Source organism: Myotis nattereri (genome assembly GCF_964212035.1).
Source record: "Myotis nattereri genome assembly, chromosome: 7".
Taxonomy (NCBI): Eukaryota; Metazoa; Chordata; class Mammalia; order Chiroptera; family Vespertilionidae; genus Myotis; species Myotis nattereri.
In genome coordinates this window covers 44,819,118-44,842,242 of record NC_138082.1, presented here as the reverse complement: position 1 = coordinate 44,842,242, position 23,125 = coordinate 44,819,118, and the positions used below count along the sequence as shown (strand labels likewise).

General features: G+C 42.7%; 1 protein-coding gene across 1 annotated transcript; it reads left to right on the top strand.

The window, feature by feature from the left end:
• Window positions 1-8,282: 8,282 nt before the first annotated feature.
• Window positions 8,283-22,918, top strand: CDCA7 (cell division cycle associated 7; the record flags this gene model as incomplete). Its single annotated transcript, XM_081095206.1, has 10 exons — window positions 8,283-8,303; window positions 12,005-12,130; window positions 12,549-12,821; window positions 15,286-15,522; window positions 15,825-15,902; window positions 17,076-17,276; window positions 19,200-19,337; window positions 20,284-20,433; window positions 20,872-21,008; window positions 21,362-22,918. 10 exons carry the CDS (start codon window positions 8,283-8,285, stop codon window positions 21,390-21,392), a joined length of 1,392 nt encoding a protein of 463 aa, XP_080951332.1. The 3' UTR covers window positions 21,393-22,918.
• Between the last annotated feature and the right edge of the window lie 207 nt (window positions 22,919-23,125).

Sequence of the window (23,125 nt, the reverse complement as noted above, 5' to 3'; positions counted from 1 at the left end):
CAATTAACCCTTCAAGATTTCGCACACTTGCCAATTATCCTTCTCCCAGGTTAGACCGACAGGCAAGTATCTCCCCTATGCCGCCCTGACTTAACTGTGAATGCACCCATCTCTCCCTCTGTTCGATCCCTTCCCCCAGTGACCTGCGGGGGATGGACTGGTAGTTCCCTGGGGAGCATGAAGCTATAGCTTCCTGGTAAAGCTGCCCAGATGACCATGCCTCACAATGTCTGGCCTCACCTTTGCTCTCTTCCTAAGATTAATAGTTTTTAAAATATAGTTTTCTTGATTTCAGAGAGGAAAGGAGAAGGAGAGAGATAGAAACATCAATGAGAGAGAATCATTGATTGGTTGCCTCCTGCATGGCCCACACTGGGGATCGATCCCACAACCCCGGCATGTGCTCTGACCAGGAATTGAACCTCGACCTCCTGGTTTATAGGTCGATGTTCCGCCACTGGGTTACTCTGGCTGGGCTTCCTGTGATTAATATTAATAAACTATCTAATTGGGACAATAACAGCATTTATAGAGTTTGGGAATTAGAACAAGGGTGTATATTTTGGAGGGCCACCATTCAACCCACCACGGGTGCTCTGGGTGTGGTACCAACCATTTTTCTGAAAGCCTAAGGAAAGGTAACGTAGAGTAATAAGCTTTTCAGTTCTGTCAGTGTTTCTTTTCTTTAATGAGTTCTGTGGGTTGGGATACATGAAATTCCAGAATGACTGGTAGAGCTACCTGTATGACTGAGGAGCACTTCATTGCCGGTTGCCCCCACCCCCCTCCACAACAGGCCCTCACTTTCCCTGACTCCATCTTCCCCTCTGGCTCCCTCAACCACCTACTCCCCCTAATCCTTCATCCTAACTTGCTTCTGTGTCTCGCCCTTTACATTGTTTGTTTTTGTGTTTTTAAGGACAGGGAGCCATTCTTTTGTATTTTCTTCCTGAGTCTCAAAATCATCTGTGCTCATTCTGGAGAATTTGGAAAGAACAGAAAGGGAAAAGAAACAAACAAAAAGTCACCTATAGCTCCCCCCATCCTAGAAGAAATCTCTGCTAATATTTTGCCATGTATCTTTCTTTCTGGTCTTTTTTTCCTCCTTGTATATTTTTTCCATTGCTTTTCAGAGAGAGTGAAGAGTGGAAGGGAGAGAGGGAGGGGGACAGAGAGAGAAACATCGATGTGAGAGAGACACGTCAACTGGTGGCCTCCCACATGTGCCCTGACAGGGCTGGGGAGCAAACCCACAACCCAGGAATGTGCCCTTGCAAGGGAGTCAAACCTAAGACTCTTCAGTGTGAGGGCCGACACTCTAACCATTGAGCACACTTAAAAAGTTATCATTACATAGCTATCATCAAAAAGACAAGAGGTAAGTGTTGGTGACAGTGTGGAAAAAGAGGACCCCTTGTACACTGCTGGTGGGAATATAAATTGGTGCAGTCATTATAAAAACATATGAAAGCTTCTAAAAAATTAAAAATAGAACTACCATATGATCCAGCAATCCCACCTCTGGGTATTTATCCAAAGGAAAGGAAATGACTATCTGGAAGAGATATTTGCACCCCAATAAAAAATCTTGTCAAGTGCAAATTAAAACTAAAATATTATGGAAGGAGAAGAAGTTAAAGGGGGATTTGGGGTGGTAAAATGTCGGTAGAGTTAGGTTATAATGATCATTTAGCTCCCATAATGTTGGAACTGACTGATTCAATAATCAAAACTGGACGTTATCTCATCCAGTGTTCATAATGCTTTCGTACTAACAGTTAAATATTTCACAGTGAACACTGCTGATCCAGGAAAAAACACGTATTTCTTCTTGTTCAAAATGGCCACCTTTGCATTCATGTTTCCATGCGTCTTTCTCTAACCAAGGATCAGATGTCAGCAGAATGACCTGCTTGAAAGGGTGTTGACAGATGGTCGAAAGCAAACATGCCATGTAGTTAGGAGAGGCTGGTTTCTGCACTTGCCCTAGACCGACCCAGGGTGGCAGGGGCTGGGCCCTCCCGCAGAGGGGCTGGGTAACTCTAGGCCTTTTAGGTTTCTTGCCTTTGTGCATCCTGAAAGCCTGCGCTGGGGAGGTAAATCTATAATTAGGGGTTATTTAAAACAGAGATTTGTGACCTGACAGACTGCAACCTGTCTGTATCCATACGTAGTGAAAACTCTTTCCAGCCCTTTGTCTGGGGGTGTGCATGATCTATTGAAGGTTCCAGAGCTGCTTGGGCTCATGTTACATTGTCTGCGAGAAGGAAGGGTGTGTGGGACTTAATCTACTGGGTATCGGAATAGCAACTAAAAATGATACATCTTATTAGTTGTTTCATTCTTTATGCTAAAAGCAATCATCTTGAGTTCAAGTTTGACTTCAGCTCCCCTCTTTAAACCAGTGCTGAGTGCTCAGAACCTCAGGGTCAAGCTTCAAACTTAGTAAGAGGAAAGAGAATTCTTTGTGCAAGGTGAATAAAAGCTACAGGACAATACACAATAATCCTTAACGTTCATAACAGTCCGAGGAATTCAAAGCTCCTGAACAGGAGACTAGTATTTTAAAATGTCTTACAGATTTAAAATTCCATCGCAATCATTCTAATTGGTAAGTATTTACCGAGTACTGTTGTATTTACAGCCCTCATATCAAATGCTGCCTGTATATGTCAGGTAGGTGCTTATGAAATGTCATTCCTTATGAGCTGTTGCTGTGTCCTGGGCCCCTATCTCTCTCTGCACATTACATTTCCATTCATTTTGTGTCTTTCCTTAAAAATAAACAAATTTACCAGCCTATGATTAAACACAGAGACATAAAACCTTTATGAGGTACCTAAAATGACAAGGCAAACTTGCATTCCCATTTATAGAATCCTATAAAGAGACTATATATTTAAACACTACAAATATACAGGATGTCCCAAAAATGTATATACACTTTGAATAATTATAAAGGCAGTGTTTATTAAAATACATTTCATTTTCAACATGTAATAGAATCAGCTGTTAAACTGTATATACATTTTTTTTTTAGGACACCCTGTATATATCTTGAATGACAGGACAAAATTTAAAAAGGTTTTAATATAACAGCTATGTTTTACTATGCTACAGATACAAAAAAAAACAAAACATGGAGAGTAAAAATATAAAAAACACTCATGTATCCCACTACTCACACTTAACACTTTGCCATGTTGCTTCATACCATTTATTTGTTTAAAAAAGCATTAATAATAGAGTTTAAAACCTTACCCTCCCCTCTTTCCTCCATCTTTCCTCCATCAGAGCTTACCTCTACTCTACTGTGCTTGTCCATATTTTTATAATTTCACAACTTATGTAGGTTTTGTGCTTTTAAAATTTGCATAAGGGAAATACCTTACAGAAACGTTTGCAATTTGCTCTTTCATTCAACCTTGTTAAGATTTATCTACACACTCTTTTCCTCCCTGGCAGCTTCAAGATCGGCTACCATCATGACGACACAGTAACTATCCAGACCAAGAAGTTCATGACCAACACAGGACTTTAGCAGAAATAGGTGGTCATTGACATCCCTCACTCTGGGAAGGCAACAGTACCAAAGACAGAAATTTGGGAAAAACTAGTCAAAATGTACAAGATGTCATCTTGGTTTTTGGATTCAGAACCCATTTTGGTGGTGGTAAGATGACTGGCTTTGGACTCCTTGGATTACACAAACAAAAGTAAACCCAAACAAATTTGCACGACATGGCCTGTATGAGAAGAAGACGACCTCAAGAAAACAGTGAAAGGGAGAACCAAGATGGCGGCATAGGTTAACGCCGGAGTTTGCTGCTTTGAACAACTACTTCAAAAGTGAAACCAAAAAACGGAAGGGACATCACCCAGAACCACAGGAACGCTGGCTGAGTGGAAGTCCTACAACTAGGAGGAAAGAGAAACGCATACGGACACTCAGAGGAGGCGCAGTGCTGAAGGCAAATTCTGAGGTGCGGAGTGCGCACGCGGAGCGGGCTGGCGGCGGTGGCGGAGGGCGCGGTTGGCGTTTTCAATCGGGAGGGAGTCGCAGACTCTGAGCTCCAGATCCGGGTGAGTCTTTAGGGACCCAGACTCAAACGGGAGAAGCGGGACTGTCTGGCTTCGGTCAGAGCGAGTGCAGCTTTCTCTCCGAGGTTTGCAGCCATTGCTGGGACTCAGAGAGGCAGAGCCCCTGGGGACAGGACTGAGAGCCGCCATCACTGCTCTCTCGGGCCCACCCTATTGATACTGTTCGACCCGCCCCGCCCAAGCCCTGCACAGAGGCATTTGCCGGATAGCCTCAGGCAAAGGCTAGATTAGCACCTCCCTAGAGGACAGAAGTTCTCTCACTGCAGACACAGCTGATTCTCATAGCCACTTGGCCTGGAGGTCAAACCCTCCCTGGTATTAGCTACAATAATCAAGGTTTATAAGACTGCGCACAAAGACCACTAGGGGGTGCACCAAGGAAGCATAACAAAATGCGGAGACAAAGAAACAGGACAAAATTGTCAATGGAAGATATAGAGTTCAGAACCACACTTTTAAGGTCTCTCAAGAACTGTTTAGAAGCCGCCGATAAACTTAATGAGATCTACAAGAAAACTAATGAGACCCTCGATCGTATATTGGGGAACCACCTAGAAATTAAGCATACACGGACTGAAATAACGAATATTATACAGACTCCCGACAGCAGACCAGAGGAGCGCAAGAATCAAGTCAATGATTTGAAATGCGAGGAAGCAAAAAACACCCAACCGGAAAAGCAAAATGAAAAAAGAATCCAAAAATGCGAGGATAGTGTAAGGAGCCTCTGGGACAGCTTCAAGCGTACCAACATCAGAATTATAGGGGTGCCAGAAGATGAGAGAGAGCAAGATATTGAAAACCTATTTGAAGAAATAATGACAGAAAACTTCCCCCACCTGGTGAAAGAAATGGACTTACAGGTCCAAGAAGCGCGGAGAACCCCAAACAAAAGGAATCCAAAGAGGACCACACCGAGACACATCATAATTAAAATGCCAAGAGCAAAAGACAAAGAGAGAATCTTAAAAACAGCAAGAGAAAGAAACTCAGTTACCTACAAGGGAATACCCATACGACTGTCAGCTGATTTCTCAACAGAAACTTTGCAGGCCAGAAGGGAGTGGCAAGAAATATTCAAAGTGATGAATACCAAGAACCTACAACCAAGATTACTTTATCCAGCAAAGCTATCATTCAGAATTGAAGGTCAGATAAAGTGCTTCACAGATAAGGAAAAGCTAAAGGAGTTCATCACCACCAAACCAGGATTATATGAAATGCTGAAAGGTATCCTTTAAGAAGAGTAAGAGGAAGAAAAAGGTAAAGATACAAATTATGAACAACAAATATGCATCTATCAACAAGTGAATCTAAGAATCAAGTGAATAAATAATCCGATGAACAGAATGAACTGTTGATTATAATAGAATCAGGGACATAGAAAGGGAATGGACTGACTATTCTTGGGGGGGAAAGGGGTGTGGGAGATGCGGGAAGAGACTGGACAAAAATCGTGCACCTATGGATGAGGACAGTGGGTGGGGAGTGAGGGCGGAGGGTGGGGTGGGAACTGGGAGGAGGGGAGTTATCGGGGGGGGAAAAAAGAGGAACAAATGTAATAATCTGAACAATAAAGATTTAATTAAAAGAAAAGAAAAAAAAAAAAAAAAAAAAAAAAGAAAACAGTGAAAGGAACACGAGAACAGAATGAAGAAAGTCAGGGGACTGCAAAGGCCAAGGTTGGGCTGGCAAAAAGAAGTAAAAGTTCTTCAGTGACTTTATCTGTGGTGATTGTGAGGCTTTTTCATGAGGCTTAGTAAACTAAGAACTTGGAAAAAAGAGATTTATCTACACCGATGCAAGTAAGCTATGCCATCCATTTGAATTAGTGTTCAAATCCCATTGCATGAATATACCACTGTTCATGTATCATTTCCCTTCTGAGGGGCATTTAGATTGTTTGCAATATTTTACTGATATACAATGTTAGTATGAAGGAACCATCCTTCCCTCCCTCTGATGATCTCTAGCTTCAGAACAATATATCTTGAACTGACCACTTTAACTTTAACTTATTCCACAAGTGCCCCCGTCCAAGCCATCACTTTCTCCTCAGGGACTCCTAAATCTCCCTGGCTTTCACTTTTGCACCCCTTCCATTTATATATAGTTCACACAGCTCATGGGGTCAGATTAGATCTTTCCTTCAACAAAATCCTCCCCATCCTAGCTGGGATAAAGTCTAAAACTCTTCCCATGGCCAGGAAGACCCCACGTCATCTGGTCCCTCTCCCTCTCTTTCCCTTGCTCTCGATGGTCCAGCATACTGGGTTTCTGGTCACTGCTGGACTCGAACCCGAGATCCTCAGTCTGCAGGCCAACGTTCTAACCACTTAGCAAACTGACCAGGGCTTATTTTTTATTTTATTTCAAAAACAAAGATAGAAGAAAATATGCTAGGTGCAACAACTAAGTTGAACCTGCAGTGTGAAAAACTTTGTTTTAGGGTATATATCTGCAAGTGGTTTTGTTGGGTTTTACTAATCACCCTTGAATTGCTCTCTACTAACATCATCACAGGAATTTCCTCATCTCTTTCGCCAACACCTGGTCTTATCAGGCTTTTAAATTTTTTCCAGTCTGAGTGAAACTGTATCTCCTTGTTTTAATTTGCATTTGCCTGATTACTAAAAAGACTGTCAGAGATCTGATCCTTTAAAATGTATGTAAACCAAAATTATTTTCTAGTGCCTCCGGAGGGCTAAGAATTTTCCTTTCAGAACCTTTCATAGGCAAAGGGACTTAATCTTCTACCTTACGCATTTCACAATTTCAAATTCTCATATATTTAATTTTAATGGCCCACGATTGCATGGCCAAGGACACAGCACTAACAATTTTAGTTCATTCACCATTCATATAGTTGTTTATTTGCTCAACAAATATTTATTGAGGGCCCGTGCTACCGCAGGAATTTCACCAGGCAGACCAGAAGCCTCTCCAGGCGCCTACCTTGAGACAGTGAGCTCTTTGTCCCCTGCACTGTGGCACTGCGGCCCTGGGTAGGCGTTTTTTAGAAAGGTGGGAAGACCTGGTGACCAAGTTCCTTCCAATTCTTCCAATCCATTGTTCTCGTGCATTATTACTTGCTCACAAATGTTTGCATTAATTGCATTGGAAGAGGAACGGAATGTGTTTACGCATGCTCTCTTACTACAAAGAAATTATTCCAGAGAGAAAAAGTTTTGAAGGGGGAAAATGGAGTGTTTATTTCAAGCACTTGTTTTAAATGTAAGATTATAATTAGGGTCTTTTAAAACAACCCAGATTATTTTGCTTTTTCTTCTAAAAGCAATTCTCCCCCCTCCCACCCCCCGCTCTTTACAAAATTTGTCTCTTCATTTTGTCGTAGTGTCAGATTTGAGTAAAAGAGCAATGAAAAATAGCTCACGTTCATTCTGATTTTGCTGATTCTAATTAGGTGACGAGTGAAAAGATCTCCAAACCCTGTTAGTACCGTGCTTCTGTCCGCTCTAATAGAGAAGTCTTAGCAACGCCTTTTTTTTTTCTCCTAATTTAGAAACTTCAACTCTTAGGTAAGACAACTCGGTTTCCTCTACTTGTAAGAGAGATCAGGATTTAACACATTTTGTTGCTTTAGAATAGATAATGGCGTGGCTACCAGATAAGAAGTGCAAACAAGGAGTGGAGTTCGTGCTTGATTCTTTGATTTTTAATAATGCAAACTGCAGGCCGCAATGGAAATGCTCAGGGCAGAGACCCTCAGGACCCTCGCGGGTTCCCCATAGCCGTCATCTTCACTTCTTCTCCCGGCCCGGAATTCATGCAAATCATCCAGCTAACCCCCCCAGCAATACAAACCACTTTCGCGCCGTTCGCTCAGGACCGTGCAGCAACATAAAGAGAGAAGTCCTGGAGCCATCAAAACACCACTTTTTCAAGGCGGATTTTAGGGAACCCCAAGGAATTCACTTGAGTTCAGAATATTTAGTGAGCCTCTTTTATTTCTGGGCTGAGCGGGTCGGGCGCTCGGGCGGGCCGATACCACATCTTGCAGGACCTGCGCTCCGCCGCGGGAAAGCCGGTCCGAGCCCCGCCCTTCGGGGCCCGGGTCTGTGCGCCCCGCCCGCCTGCGGCGGCTGCTCGCTGGGACCGCGGCGCGCTCGGCTACTCGGCTCTCTCTTCTCCAAACGCCGGCCTGGGCCCGGGCTACCACCATGGATGCTCGCCGCGTGCTGGTGAGGGCTTGGTGGGCAAACCTGCGGGGCGGGCACAGTGGGTGCGGGCCGACCCCCTCCAACTCCAAGGACTGAGTGCTACTCATCAGCGGGTGGCCGTCCTGGGCGGCGCCCCTTTAGGCAAGCCCCAGGTTTTGTGCAGTTTGGGGTGATTCGGGGTCTGGGACAGTCCCCGCCGGGCGTGCGCAAGTGGTGCGCGGCGGTTCAGAGATTTGAGCGATTTGCAGGATGATTGGCAGCGGTGGGGAATCCAGGGCCACGTGGGGTCGAGGTGCACGTGCCGGACAGCGCACGGGGTTGGCCAGTCTCCCCATAGTGTCCGCGGGGCCCCCACTGTGTCCGCGGGCCCGATCCTGGCCGGTGGGATGCGCTCCCCGTGACTTTACCCTGCATGCCCTGCAGCGCCCGGCCCTTTCCAGCTCCCCGCCCGCTTGTGCCACTTCTAACCGCTCAGGGTCTGTGGGTTGGACGTTTAAAGGTCTTGCACACACTTTGGTGGCGCACACGGGCGGGGGTGTTTCTAGTCCCGGGCGGTGATTAAGTACAATTGCAAGACTTGGAGGTCCAAACTATTTGCAGCCTTTCGTTTTTCCCCCCATTCCTTTCCCCAGCCCCCAGGGGCCTTACTCTCAAGCTGCAGGATGTTGGCCCAGTGGAACGTTACTCTTTGCTCTTAACGGAAACCGGAACGTGGGGTCTGCCCCAGGGGAGGGTAGAAGGTGGGGGTAGGGTGAAAAGGAAGAATGTGACATGCTTAAAATAAACATCAGAGTTAGGTTCACGGTGGGGAGGCTGGGGGTGGGGGGAGCGGGTTGGGCACGTGGTTTCGGAGACATCCTAGGAACTAGGCTTTGGTTTTCAGGGTGAAGAAAGCCGTATGTAGCTGAGCTTGGAATCTGACATGCCTGGATTCAAATTTAAGCAATCGCTCGACTTGAATAATCCATTTCACCTCTCTGAAGCTCAGTTTCCCCATTTGTTAAGTGGGAATAATGATACACCTTTGTTGCAAAGAATGAATTATAATGTGAAAGCATACTTAGTGCCTGGCACCGAAAACACCTACTAAGTGCTAGTAGTCTATTACCTGTCTGTCAAAAAAGTTTATCTCAATCATAAGTATTTGCTTGTTTCTTCTACGTCGTTCCCTGCAAACATTTGCCTAGTAACAACTTTTGGCATGTGCTGACTTGTTAAAAACCCAGCATATACTTCCCTGACTGCTTCCAATGGAATGCCTTCCTCGAATCTGTCTTGAGCCTGTGCTTGCACTGGTTGATAAATAAATGATGATAATTCCTGCAGTAATGCAGGAATACTGCTGTTTTAGGAGATTGTAGGCTGAGTTCTCCTTCCAGCACTATGATCTTGGACAATAAATTTCATCTTCCCGGAGCCTTGAATGTCCTCATCTGAAAAATGGGGTTCAGAGATCCTTTTAATATGTAGTAGCTCTACCTTTTATCATATTTTATTGCCTTTCTAAAAGGACAAAAGACAAAAACTTCCTAAGGTGGCTGAACGGAGTCTACTTAGGAGCATAGGATGGTTGGGTACCATCATCATGAAAATAATTTTATTTGCAAGAGACTGTTTCTCTTGAAATTATCATGTTTTCTTTGATTACGGTTAATTATGTGGATTAACTGTCAACCGGTTAATAATGCAGATTAACTGTCAACTGGTTAATAATGCAGATTTTGTAATCCAAAGAAAACATGATACTTTCAAGAGAAACATCAAAAGTGCTTTACTCAAAGTAATGTCCATCGCTAGCTATTTCCCCCATCTTTCCAGTAATTTGTGGATACCGTCCCAGTAGAACTTTTCCTGTTTTGAGGCAAACCAATTCAGAGACCCTGTTTTCCACTTCTTCATGTTTTGAAGTGCTGCTCAGAAAGTGCGTGTGCCATCGATCAGAACAAGTGGTAATCTGAAGGATTGAGGTCTGGTGAATACAGCGGGTGGGTTAATACTTCCCAGGCCAGATCTTTGAACGTGTCTTTAACTGGCTTTGAAGTGTGTGATGGTGCGTCATCATGAAGCAAAATCACTCTGCCGTGCCTTCTGGTCCATTCTGTTTGTGGTTCAGATTGATTATTTGTGGTTGGTAGTGATCAGTATTAATGGTTTCACTTGGTTTTAGAAGCTCATAATACACCTTCCTGATCCCACCAAACGCAGAGCATTGTCCTCTTTCCGAAGCCATTTGGCCTTGCAGTCGATGTTGATGGTTGACCTGGATCAACCCACGATTTTGTGCATTTGGGATTCTCAAAATAAATCCACTTTTCATCGCCGGTCACAATTCGATGCAAAAAAGACTTTCTTTCATGCTGTTGAAGCAACATTTTACTGATGACTTTTCGGTTTTCCATTTGTCTTTCGTTCAGTTGATGTGGCGCCCACTTTCCTTCCTTTAAAATCTTTCCCATTGCTTGTAAACGATCGGAAATTGTTTGCTGAGCAATGTTTAATCTTTCTGCAAGTTTTTGAGTTTGACACGCATCTTCATCCAATAATGCTTGTAATTGTTGGTCTTCAAACTTTTTCGGTTGACCTGGAGGTTCTTTGTCTTTCACATTGAAATCATCACATTTAAAGCGTTGAAACCGGCGTTCACACGTATCTCGAAGTACACGATAACTTTCAGCAGCACTTTTCTTCAAAATAAAGTAATCAATTAAAACTTCCCGCAAGTGCTCTTTTTTGGGGGCACAAAATTCGGCATTTTTAAGCGTAAAAATATCTATGATGTTAATACCTTCAGAAAATTTGACATGAAGCTTTGAAGCTTGTTGTCGATACAACAAAATAGCATACATATCAAATCGCATATATATGTGTAACTCCATCTATTGAAAAAAAAAATCCGCCTTATTAACCGGTACAGCTAGTATGAATGAAAGAAGCATTTTTATATCTACAAGTAATTTGTGCCTTATGAAAGGACTTCTTAAAACTTAAGACTTGTATAGCCAGGGGACTGTTAAGAGCTTGAAAGTCAGGCTAGGCTAGCAGAGCGCTGGGGTGGAATTGGCATACTCCCTGGGTTTGGAGTTCTGTTTGACCTTTAACTTGGCTCCTTGAACATTTATTTGCTCACTGTGTTGATATATTCTATCTGTAAGGACTTGTGCTGAAATCACTTTACCCTCCCCCCCCCCCCCATCGGAACAAGGCCTATTTGAAAGCCTGCCATCTTGAAGTAGAAGTGCTGTGTCCAGTTTTGTAGTTTGGGGACTTAGTATCATAGTGCATAGCCCACGGCTGGCAGCAGAAGACCTGACTAGCTTGATTTTAGCTGAGGGAGAGAGATCACTCCACCATTTTGCACTTTTGAAATACAGTTTACTTTTTTTTAAAGGGTGGATTCTGGGAATTTGGCATTAAACTCATTGGGAGCTCAGTATAATGCTAAGATCTTGGCGGCTCTTCAGGTGGGTAGAGAGGTAGCTCTACAGATATTTATTTAAGTTGATAAATATCATTACAGTTTTCCTTCAGAGGGGATCCCTTTTTAGGATTTTAGTTAGTTTTGAAAAATTTTCTGTAGCATTTGCTAATTCTACCCTTTTCTTATACAGCGTTTAAAAAATGGATATGTCTGTGCTGTTTGAAGCTACTAAACTAAAAATGATGTTTTAGTTAGCTGCTGTAGTGAGCATCCCACTTAATGGTACTGCCATTTCCATTTGCAGCAAAAGGATCACAGAGGAAAGAGGAACTTCAAGAAATTCAGCTATGTGAAGTTGATTTCCATGGAAACCTCGTCATCCTCTGATGACAGTTGTGACAGCTTTGCTTCTGATAATTTTGCAAACACAGTAAGTGCTGCCTGAGAATAAACAGAATTGAGTCTGCAGTGCTCAAAAGGCCCCAAGTGCTTTGTGCGTGATTAAAACGGCTTGCTTTTTGCCTACATTTCTATACAGCGGTTATGAAAATACAGTATGCACTGTAATTTCATTTCACTTTTTGCTGTGGTTCTAGGTAGTAATTGTTGGAGGCAGATTAGCTACTTATTCTATCCTTTTGAAATGTCGCCTAACCTAACATGCTTGATGATTTGCCATAACAACTCAGAAATCATTTGTAAACCTCTGAACCGTTTTTCTTTGTAACAAAAGCTATTCTCTTGTAGTGCACTTGTGAATGTGATTTGCTCTCTGCACGGTTTATGGGAAATTGGTTCTTGAAAGAGGGGGGAAGATGCACAACCACATTTATTTATTTATTTTACAGAAACCTAAATTCAGGTCAGATATCAGTGAAGAACTGGCAAGTGTTTTTTATGAGGACTCTGATAATGAATCTTTCTGCGGCTTCTCAGAAAGTGAGGTGCAAGATGTGTTAGACCATTGTGGATTTTTACAGAAAACAAGGCCAGATGTCACTAACAAACTGGCCAGCATTTTTCACGCCGACTCTGACGATGAATCATTTTGCGGTTTCTCAGAGAGTGAGATACAAGATGGAATGGTGAGTTGGAGAGTTTCACCAATATCGAGAAGTAAGGTACATTTTGAGGCGTGATGTACTCGCTTTTAAAAAGCTTTTTTTTTTTTTCTTATAATTTTCATTTGAGTCATGCCAGAGGTTCTGTTGACCGTTTTAACATTTGAGAGTAGTTAGGTCTTAAAGCAGTTTACTGAAGTAGTCCTATGTGTAAAGCCTGAACGTTTTGTAGGCTCGGAAAAATCTTGGAAACTGCTAAGGTAAACTTGGCCAACCTCCAGATTTCCATTGCCACAGAAATCCAGCCTAATCAGAGGAAGCACACCTGTGTCCTCAAGATTAGTTCCATTCACAGTTAGGTTCCAGTGCCCAGTCCAGTGCCTGGCATAGACCAGGCCTTGGGTAAATGTTCCCATAGTAGATCCATGCATTTGGAAAACCAGTGATGGTAACGCATGCGCCAGGACCCGAGTGCAGATAAAGACAATTAGGGCCCTTTCTGCTTCCACTTTCGCTCCTTTTCCTGCACACGCTGCCTTACCTTTTTAACCTCTCCTCCTGCTCAGGCTGCTGCCGCTGCCGCTGCTGCTACTGCTGCTGCTGCTGCACCACCTGGGTTCCACTCTCCCTGAACATACTGTTCAGGTCTGCAGATGGTTTCTTGGTAGCAAGACTTTCTTGACAAAGGAAGCCGTGTGTTGATTTGCAGTCAGGTGCATGCTCTGCAGCTCAGTGTGGTCTGACCGCCTGGAACCACACTTGAGTGACGCCAACATGAGTGAGAGGGCCTGACCAGGGAATGTTTTTATGGCTCTCATAGCTTCACGGTAGTGCAGTATTTCCTGAAATGAGTAATACTGGTCTAAATCCGTGCATGTTGGCGTTCTTGCCAGGGCAGCTCTGAAAATCTGGACGTGACCCAAACATAGTCTGCAGCCCAAATCACTTCTGGGTATTGTTTCAATTCTCTGTAGGTGCTGAGTGTTGTGATCAATAAAATGCCAATCAATTAAGTCTTCAGAACTCATGAAAGTTTTTTGTCATTTTATAGTCTCAATTTGCGTACCCGAAAAGTACATGAAGAGTAGTAAAAGCTGTGGGGATTTTAGAAAGTTTTGAATTTTTGAAAGTGGGTCTTCACTTTCTGGGATTTTATGGGGGATATTTTTTCTTGTTTTTTTCTCAACCATCACAACAATCTATTTTGGGATAGTATTTTTATTACTCCAAAAGAAACCCAGTACCCATCAACGGTCACTTTGCATCCTTTCCCAACACACTCAGTCACTGGCAACCACCAGCCTGTTTTTTATCGTTATAGGTTTGCCTATTCTGGACTTTTCGTAGAAATGGTACCATACAATATATGGTACCATACAATATGTGGTCTTTTGTGACTGGCTTGTTTCACATAGATTCTTCCATGTTGTGACATAAGCCAATACTTAGCATCTTTTTATTACTGAATCACATTCCATTGTGTGAATATACCACACTTTATCAATTCATCAGTTGATAGATGTTTTGGCTGTTTGTACCTTTTGGCTATTATGGTACAAACTGCTATGAGCACTGATGTACAAGCTTTTGTGTGGACATACACTTTTGAGTATCTACCTAGGAGTGTAACTGCTGGGTTATAAAGTAGCTGTTTAACCTTTTGAGGATCTGACAGACTGTTCTCCAAAGTGGCTGCACCATCTTACATTCCAGCCAGCAATGTATGTGGGTACGAAGCGGTATTTTGTGATCCTGATTTGCATTTCCCTAGTGGCCGATCTTAACACATATTTAATGATGGAAGCCTACATTACTTTAAAATAAGAATTTTCTCATTTTAGCCTTATGATAAGTGGATTAGAGAGGTATCTAGGGTAGCCAATTCAGAGACAGGAAGCAGACTGCTGGTTGCCAGGGGCTGCAGGGAATTGTTTAAAGGGCACAGAGTTTCAGTTGGAGGTGATGAAAAGGTTTTGGAGATGATGGTGGTGAAGGTTGCACACCAATCTGAATGATAGCAGTGAACTCTACACTTAAAAATGGTTAAAATGGTAAATTTTATGTTAAGTATATTTTACTACAATTTTTTAAAAAGTAGATTAAAGCCTTGAGACATCATCAGTATAGTTTAATATTGCCATTCGCATTGAAATCATGTTTATGGGAGAGCACATATTTGTTCCTGTAGGAATTCTTTTGAAATACATAAAGATCTATTTTTAAATTAAAAAGAGAGTTGGGATTGTCACATTTAAAAAAAAAAAAAAAAGGCCCAGAACCACTGGCCTAGGGGCTGTGAAAACAGCTTATCACAATGTGTCCCAGAGAGGCTACCGGAGTTACACTACACTCAGATTGTTGTATGTATTTATAATTCCTGGTTTTGTTACCCAGAGATGCCAATTAAAATTGACCATTAAAGTGGCCGGTTAAAATGTATTTGATGCAAGCATCTTTTGTTCAGAGGCAATGTAGCCTGTTCAGCAGACAAGTCACTGATAACTCAATTGTTCTGCTTAACCAGCGATTACAGTCAGACCGTGCCGGCTGCAGGACCCGCAGTCAGAGCAGACGGTCCGGGCCTCTCCGGGTGGCCATGAAGTTTCCAGCTCGAAGTACCAGGGGCGCAGCCAGCAAAAGAGCAGCAGCTCCTGCACCCCCTGAGAAATCTGTGGCTGATTCCAACTCAGATTCAGAAGATGAAAATGGCATGAATTTCCTGGAGAAAAGGGCTTTAAATATAAAGCAAAACAAAGCAATGGTAGGTATCTCACTTGGAATGTGTTAGAATGAACTCTTCCAGCTTTCCTCTAAGCCACTTGTTGATTATCTGTGTCAAGAACTGTTTTCAGTGTAGCTATGAAGTCATTATTTTTACAGTGTGTGCTTTCAAATGTGTTTCTTTCCCTAAGCTCACTTTCCTTTTGTAAAAAAATATATTAGTCTTGGTAAATGTGTAGGAGAAATCAGAAACTCAGATATTCGACAGTAATTTCCATAAGTTGCTCATTTTCAGCAGTTATGCTAAGCCAATAATTTCTGCTTCGTTTCCTTCCCTTTTAGCTTGCAAAGCTAATGGCGGAATTAGAAAGTTTCCCCGGCTCATTCCCTGGACGGCATTCCCTCCCAGGCCCCCGATCAGTAAGTGCAACTCCTTGTTTGTTCAGTAGCATTTTGGGCAGGTCTGAGGTAGATTTGTTAGGATATTTGAAAACCCAGACTCCTTATTTTGTGTGATCTTATAGACAAAGAGGAAACCTTCTCATAGAGCGGTGTGGGGATGTGTGTGAGAGGGATTTTGTAGACAAAGAGGAAATAGAGGAAACCTAACACATCTCTGGGACTCTTCTTCCTGGGGAAGGTGTGGCCTCCTATGCCAAGCTTGTGCAGTGCTCAAACCCCTTTTGATTGGTTATTTCTCTTTTTTCTAACTAGACTAAACCCCTCAAGGGCACAGAATAAAGATAGGAAAATATTTTTCCTGTATTCCAGCATTTGCACATTTCTCTTTCATGGTAGATGCATAATAATCAATGTTTTTAAAATCTGAGAAGGAAAAAGAAATGATTTCTTAACCAAGTCATGGCCTAATATATGTGAGTGTATTCTGAGAACTAAGCTGGTTTAACTCGGGGGAATTTGGTGTTGTCTGCTGTGGTACAAAAGAAAAGGCTTTCCTTCCCTACCCCTCCTTGAGGAGAAAAGGAAGAAGCTAGCAAGGAATGGAAGAAGGAAAGCCACACATACATTCTCTTTTGTGTACTGTAGAAATAGTGAGTGTGTCAGGGCTTAAGAGATGTCGTAGAGCCTGGCCAGTGTGGCTCAGTGGTTGAGTGTCAACCTATGAACCAGGAGGTCACAGTTCGATTCCCAGTCAGGGCACATGCCCGGGTTTCGTGCTCCATTCCCTGCGTTGGGTGTGCAGGAGGCAGCCGATCAATGATTCTTTCTCTCTCATGATTGATGTTTCCATCTCTCTCTCTCCCTCTTCTTTCCTCTCTAAAATCAATAAAAAATATATATATATATTTTTAAAAAGAGATGTAGAAAAGGTTGTTTTGGAAAATGAGATTTATTCTTACATCGTTATTATGGAGATGAATAAATAAATTACTTCTCAGTTGGAGAGAAACAGGACTTGGTGTTACAAAAGCAAAACTATAGCAGCTGTTTTTTGGGCTCATTTCCCATGCATTATAGAAAGGACAGAAAATCAGAAAATGGAGCTCTCCCTTTACTTAAACACATGCATAGGAGAAGGTGCCACTTCCCTTCATTCTGGATTAAATGGGTTCTGTCGTGTGTTTTGTTTAGCAACCAAAGACACCCCGGAGGCGCACGTTCCCAGGTGTTACGTCCAGGAGAAACCCCGATCGGAAAGCACGTCCTCTTACCAGGTCAAGGTCCCGGATCCTTGGGTCCCGTGGCGCTCTACCCACGGAGGAGGAGGAGGCAGAGGAGGAGGATAAGTACATGTTGGTGAGAAAGAGGAAGACCATGGACGGCTACTTGAACGTGAGTTCTCCACATTTGTGCTTGCTCTTCTGTTTTTCATCTTCTGTAGGCCTAGCGCCAAATGATTCACATTAAATGTTCTTCTCAAACCGCTCAGAATTGTTAATGTCATACCAAGTTATTTGGTGATTTTTTTTTAAATCATCAATAACAGTGTAGCCTTTTCAAGAAACTTCAAAGAACATTTTATAAACTGAAGATAATTAGACCTTTCCACAGATTTTCTTGCTCCATTGACATACAGCATTCTCATGAGTTTTAAATAATTTTAACTTTTTTGTTGTTGTTAATCCTCACCTGAGGATATTTTTTTCATTGCTTTTCAGAGGGTGAAAAAGGAGGGAGGAGGAGGGGGAGAGAGAGAGAAACATTGATGTGAGAGAGACACACTGATGGGTTGCCTCTTACACGTGCCCAGGGAGCGAACCTGCAACGCAGGTACATGCCCTTGACCAGGAATTAAATCCGAGACCCTTTGGTGTGCATTTGATGCTCTAGCCCAGCCGTGGGCAAACTACGGCCCGCGGGCCGGATCCGACCCGTTTGAAATGAATAAAACTAAAAAAAAAAAAGACCGTACCCTTTTATGGAATGATGTTTACTTTGAATTTATATTAGTTCACACAAACACTCCATCCATGCTTTTGTTCCGGCCCTCCGGTCCAGTTTAAGAACCCATTGTGGCCCTTGAGTCAAAAAGTTTGCCCACCCCTGCTCTAGCCATTGACCCACACTGGCCAGGGCAATTTTAACTTTTCATTCTCTTGGAATTTAACATCTGACATTGGTTAACCTTCAAAAGTAATAGACTTGGTGCCCCCTAGTATGATTTTTTTTTTTTTGGTGTGTTCATTGAAAGAACTGATTAAACTTACATCTTCATTACATTTGTACTGTCTATGTCCTGTAGGAATTCTTTGGTGTATGCAGGCCATTGCTAAAGGTCTTGAGATATTTGTATGGTTTCCATCTCATATGAATTCTGTCATGACTACAAAGTTGTGCATTTTTCATAAAGCTGGTTACACGCAGTACCTTCATAAAGTTTCTCCCTAGTAAGAATTTTGTTATGTTCCACAAGGCTTACACTTTGGATAGGCCTTGCCTTATATTTGTTTGGTTTCTCTCAAAAATGTACAGTGGTTGGCAAAAATAGGTTTACAGTTGTTTGTATGGAAAAATACAAGAATAAATTCTGTGTTTCATGTATTCCCACCCACACTTGTATATTCCGGTATCAAGTGAGGTATGAGCCCTGGTTACAGGCTTTCCCACATGTATGAGTTTTATATGATTTCTCTCCACAGTGGAGTCTCTGACGTTGAGTAAGACTTGAACACTTAACATAAGTTTTATCTCAGTCATATGTGTAAGGTTTCTTTCTACTTGAATTCTTTGATGATTCCCAAAGCTTGAGCTTTGAATAAAAGCATTGCTACATAAATTAGGTTTATAATGTTTCTGTTCACTATTTTCAGATGCTCAGTAAGGCTTGCAAATGGGGTAAAAGCTTTGTCACATAACACTCCCCTTTGTAAGGTTTCTCTCTAGTGTGGATTTTCTTATGTTGAGTAAGATTTGAACTCTGTCTGTCTAAAGGTTTTACCACACTGACTACATTTTTAAGTTTTCTCTCCTATAAATGGATTCTCTTACGACTGCAAGTTGTGAATGTCTGGAATATTGGATGATTTTTGTTAGCGGGTGAAGGAGTCAAAGTTTTCTTCTTTGGCAGCTTTTCTTAGTTTTAGGAATCATTTCCATGATGGTGTCCTGTAAACTGAGGACTTGTCTCCTCTCCATAAGCCTTAAGAAAGATTTCCCAAGTTGAATTCTCTGTGAAAAAATGATAAATCGGGTGTCTGAGACTCGGGACTGGGGAGAGCCGGTCAGAACACTGTTCCCATGCTTGCTGTTATGCAGGATGATGACATGCCCCGAGGGCGTCGTCCTGGATCCATGACCCTTCCGCATGTCATCCGCCCAGTGGAAGAGATTACAGAGGAGGAGTTGGAGAACATTTGCAACAATTCTCGAGAGAAGATATACAGCCGCTCCTTGGTAAAAGCCTCCACTTTCTGAATGAAAATGTAAACGTCTGTGAGAGGAAGGATAGCCTCTCTCCTTAGAGTTTTGCTGATGTTCTAAGTGTCCGAGCATATGGGATGTGTGCCTGAGTCTTTCATATGAAAAAAGAGAGTTTTGTAGCATCCTTGGGATCTAGCCCTCCTCAGTCTTCAGTAGCATTAAATCTTTTGTGTTAGTTTAGAAATTGGTTCATCCAGCACATATTTCCTGTGTATCTATTAGGCGTGTCTACATAGATGGGTGCTGGGGAGATGGTGGTGTGCTAAAGATAAGAAAGGATTCTGGGCAAGTTTTCTTGCACGTTAAGACCTTTATTTGAAGGAAAGAAGTGTAGATAATATTGAATCCGCCAACTGAATGAAATCGCCATGCTTGAGATACTTTCCATGTCCTAGCACAGTGGTCGGCAAACTCATTAGTCAACAGAGCCACATATCAACAGTACAACGATTAAAATTTCTTTTGAGAGCCAAACTTTTTAAACTTCAACTATATAGGTAGGTACATTGTTATTACCTTAATCAGGATACTCCTAAGCTGGCCTTGGCTAAAAAACGTCCTCAATCTGATTGAGGTACGTTCGCTGAGGTCGACCCCTTCCAACTCTCCCATCCACACTCGTCTTGTATACTTGTTTCATCTGTCTCCTTTCTGAAAACCGACTTCTGCGCATGGGCCACGAAGTTTCAATCGCACTGTACGTGCGCGCCCGCACATGGTATTTTGTGGAAGAGCCACACTCAAGGGGCCAAAGAGCCGCGGTTTGCCGACCACTGTCCTAGCACATACATGTATATATAAGATAGGAAATAAGACTCAAAATGTCAGACCACCTATCAGGGAGGACATTCTTTAAATAAGCTGGTTTTCTCTACAGAAAGCAGTGGTGTTGTTGTTTTAACTTGCTTTTTGTTGGTAGGGATCTACTTGTCATCAGTGCCGCCAGAAAACCATCGATACCAAAACAAACTGCAGAAACCCAGAGTGCTGGGGCGTTCGGGGCCAGTTCTGCGGCCCCTGCCTTCGGAACCGCTACGGTGAAGAGGTCAAGGACGCCCTGCTGGATCCAGTAGGTGCCCGGAAGGGTGGTCCTGTGGGCTTTGAAGGTCAGGCGCTAGCTGATGGGGCCAGAAAGATGGCATCGGAGAAAGGGTTTCTGTTGTGGGGCTTTCATTTCGGGAAAGGCAGGTGAATTCATCGTGCTGGTGCTGGGTGGGTGTCAGCCCCTTCCCGAGAGCTCGGGACCTGCCTGTTGAGGGGAATCTGCTTCTCCGTTCATGTTCTCCCCTGGTCAATGCCGAGTGACTTTCTGTGCTGGGATTCCCAAGGGAACATTAGGCGTGACTAGTGGATATTCACCATGTTAAGATTTTTTTCTTTTAATAAAAAAATGAAAAGATTTAAAAGCGATTGATGATACCCACCTTAGAGGTTAAATAGGAGTAGATAAGTAAGGGGGAGAGAGGGAGTAGATTTGATTTAATTGTGCCCTTTCACAATTCTTCAGAACTGGCATTGCCCGCCTTGTCGAAGAATCTGCAATTGCAGCTTCTGTCGTCAGCGAGATGGGCGGTGTGCGACTGGGGTCCTGGTGTACCTAGCCAAATACCATGGCTTTGGGAATGTGCACGCTTACTTGAAAAGGTAATGATTGTGTTTTTTCTCTCTTCCACACCCAGATCTTATATTCATTTATGTCTTAATAAAAGGATGGTGGAAGTCAGAGTAGTGGTTATCTCGGGGTGGGGGTGCAGGTATTGACCGGAAAGGGGCACATTGAGAGTCTTTTGGAATGTTTAAAACATTTTACGTCACCTGGGCAGTGGAGATCTGTGTGTGGGTGCACGTGTGTATGTAAATTCAAGATGTGCGCAACATATGTGAAAGCATGTATGTTATAACTCAATAAAAACATTGCTAAAAGAGTGAATTGGGCTTTCAGGACAGAGTTCTTAGTTTGAAAACAGTGCCCTGACATGTTCCTCTTCTTCTTTCAGCCTGAAGCAGGAGTTTGAGATGCAGGCATAGTGTTTGGAAGGCCCACTACCTGCCTTCCACTGGGCCAGTCTTCCTCGCTAAAGTTTTCCATGGTGTCACGCGGCGGAATCCTGAGTTAAGAATTCTGGTGATCAGTTTGTTTATAGGAAACTCAGATCAAGTAACTCTCATCGGCCGTGTTTCCCAGCCTCGCGGAGACATGTTTCCAGCTGTGCTTTGTCCTCTTGCCATTTCTTTGCTTTCTCCTGCCCCTTCATCGCACACCAACCCCCTCTGTTTACAGTGGGTCTCTCTCACCCTCTCGTTTCTGAATTCTTTTAAAACGACAGTTTTATGAAAGCATGTTTGATTTAATCGGTGTTGAAATAGCCCTGGAATCCACCTATAAAACCAAGCACTTAGAAAGGCAGTAGTGGTGTTAGCTAATTACATCTATTGAGACCAGCCCTCTAACTTGTTGACACAAAAACAATGGGCATGATGGTCACACTACTTGACATTTCTTACAGAATCAAGGCCCAAAAGTCTTAAAAAACCATGTGGAGGAATGAGGTAATTGTTGGAAAGTGGGGTATGTTACTTTGGATGCCTCTAATGAGAATATTCCATTATGGTGCTTATTATACAAGTAGTCACCACTGGGATTTAGTTGCTGATTTTTTCCACCATGAGGTTGGGTGGTACGTCGGGCTCAAACTGGCACAATCCAAAGAATTGTGGACAGTGCTATATTCGCAGTCATTATAGAAAAGACATCCTAGGGCAGTGGTCGGCAAACTCATTAGTCAACAGAGCCAAATATCAACAGTACTTCTTCAAAATGGACTCGCCCAGGCCGAACACCGACTTCTGCGCATGGGCCACGAAGTTTCGATCGCACTGTACGTGCGCCCGCACGTGGTATTTTGTGGAAGAGCCACACTCAAGGGGCCAAAAAGCCACATGTGGCTCGAGAGCTGCAGTTGGCCGACTGCGGCCCTAGGGAATTAGTATGAAATAGGGTGTTTTGAATTCATGATATAACCTTCAGTATAATGGTAGCTTGTGAAGTTTTTCATTTAATAAATGTAAGGCATTTCAAATTCTTGATCATTTTGCTTGGAAAATTGATATTAATATTAGCCTACAATTTGCAGTTTTTGTTTTCTTGAAGAAATTTTTTGTTTTCAGACATAAGGTAGAGGCTTTTACCAATGAAAGCTAGGCACGAGGTTCGTGTTCAGTGTTCAGGTTTCAAGCACTTTTAGAGCAATGAGAAGTGCCTTTTTGGAGATGGGTGACTTTCCAGTTTGTTGACTCGACATCTCCGCCAGTTTAGTTTTCTGGGCAGATTTCATGTGTCGAGCCCCTCCCCTCCCCCGCCCCATTTTTTTTGCATTAATCACTTGGTAGAGGTGGGTCTGAGTGTTGTCCAATTTCCCTTTGCCAGTGCAGCCTGTTGCTGTGTCCTTTCAGTGATGCATACATGGAACTTGAATCAATAAATGTAAATAGAGCTTTTGATCTGTAATGCTTTTATATAAAGTTTTTATTTTGATAATAAAACATTTTGTTCTAGCTTGTCTGCTTTTTTAAGTCTATAATGCTCAATCTTACTGCACTGAATTTTAATTTTTTCCCTCCTATTTAAACATCAGACTATTTCTGCCTTTTCTAATCTCCCTTGTGCATTAAGTTTCTGAATGTCTGATAGCTGGGATCAGAAAATCTACCAAGACAGACAGCTAGATGGCCAGATAGAAATAATATGTGCCCCTGAAGTT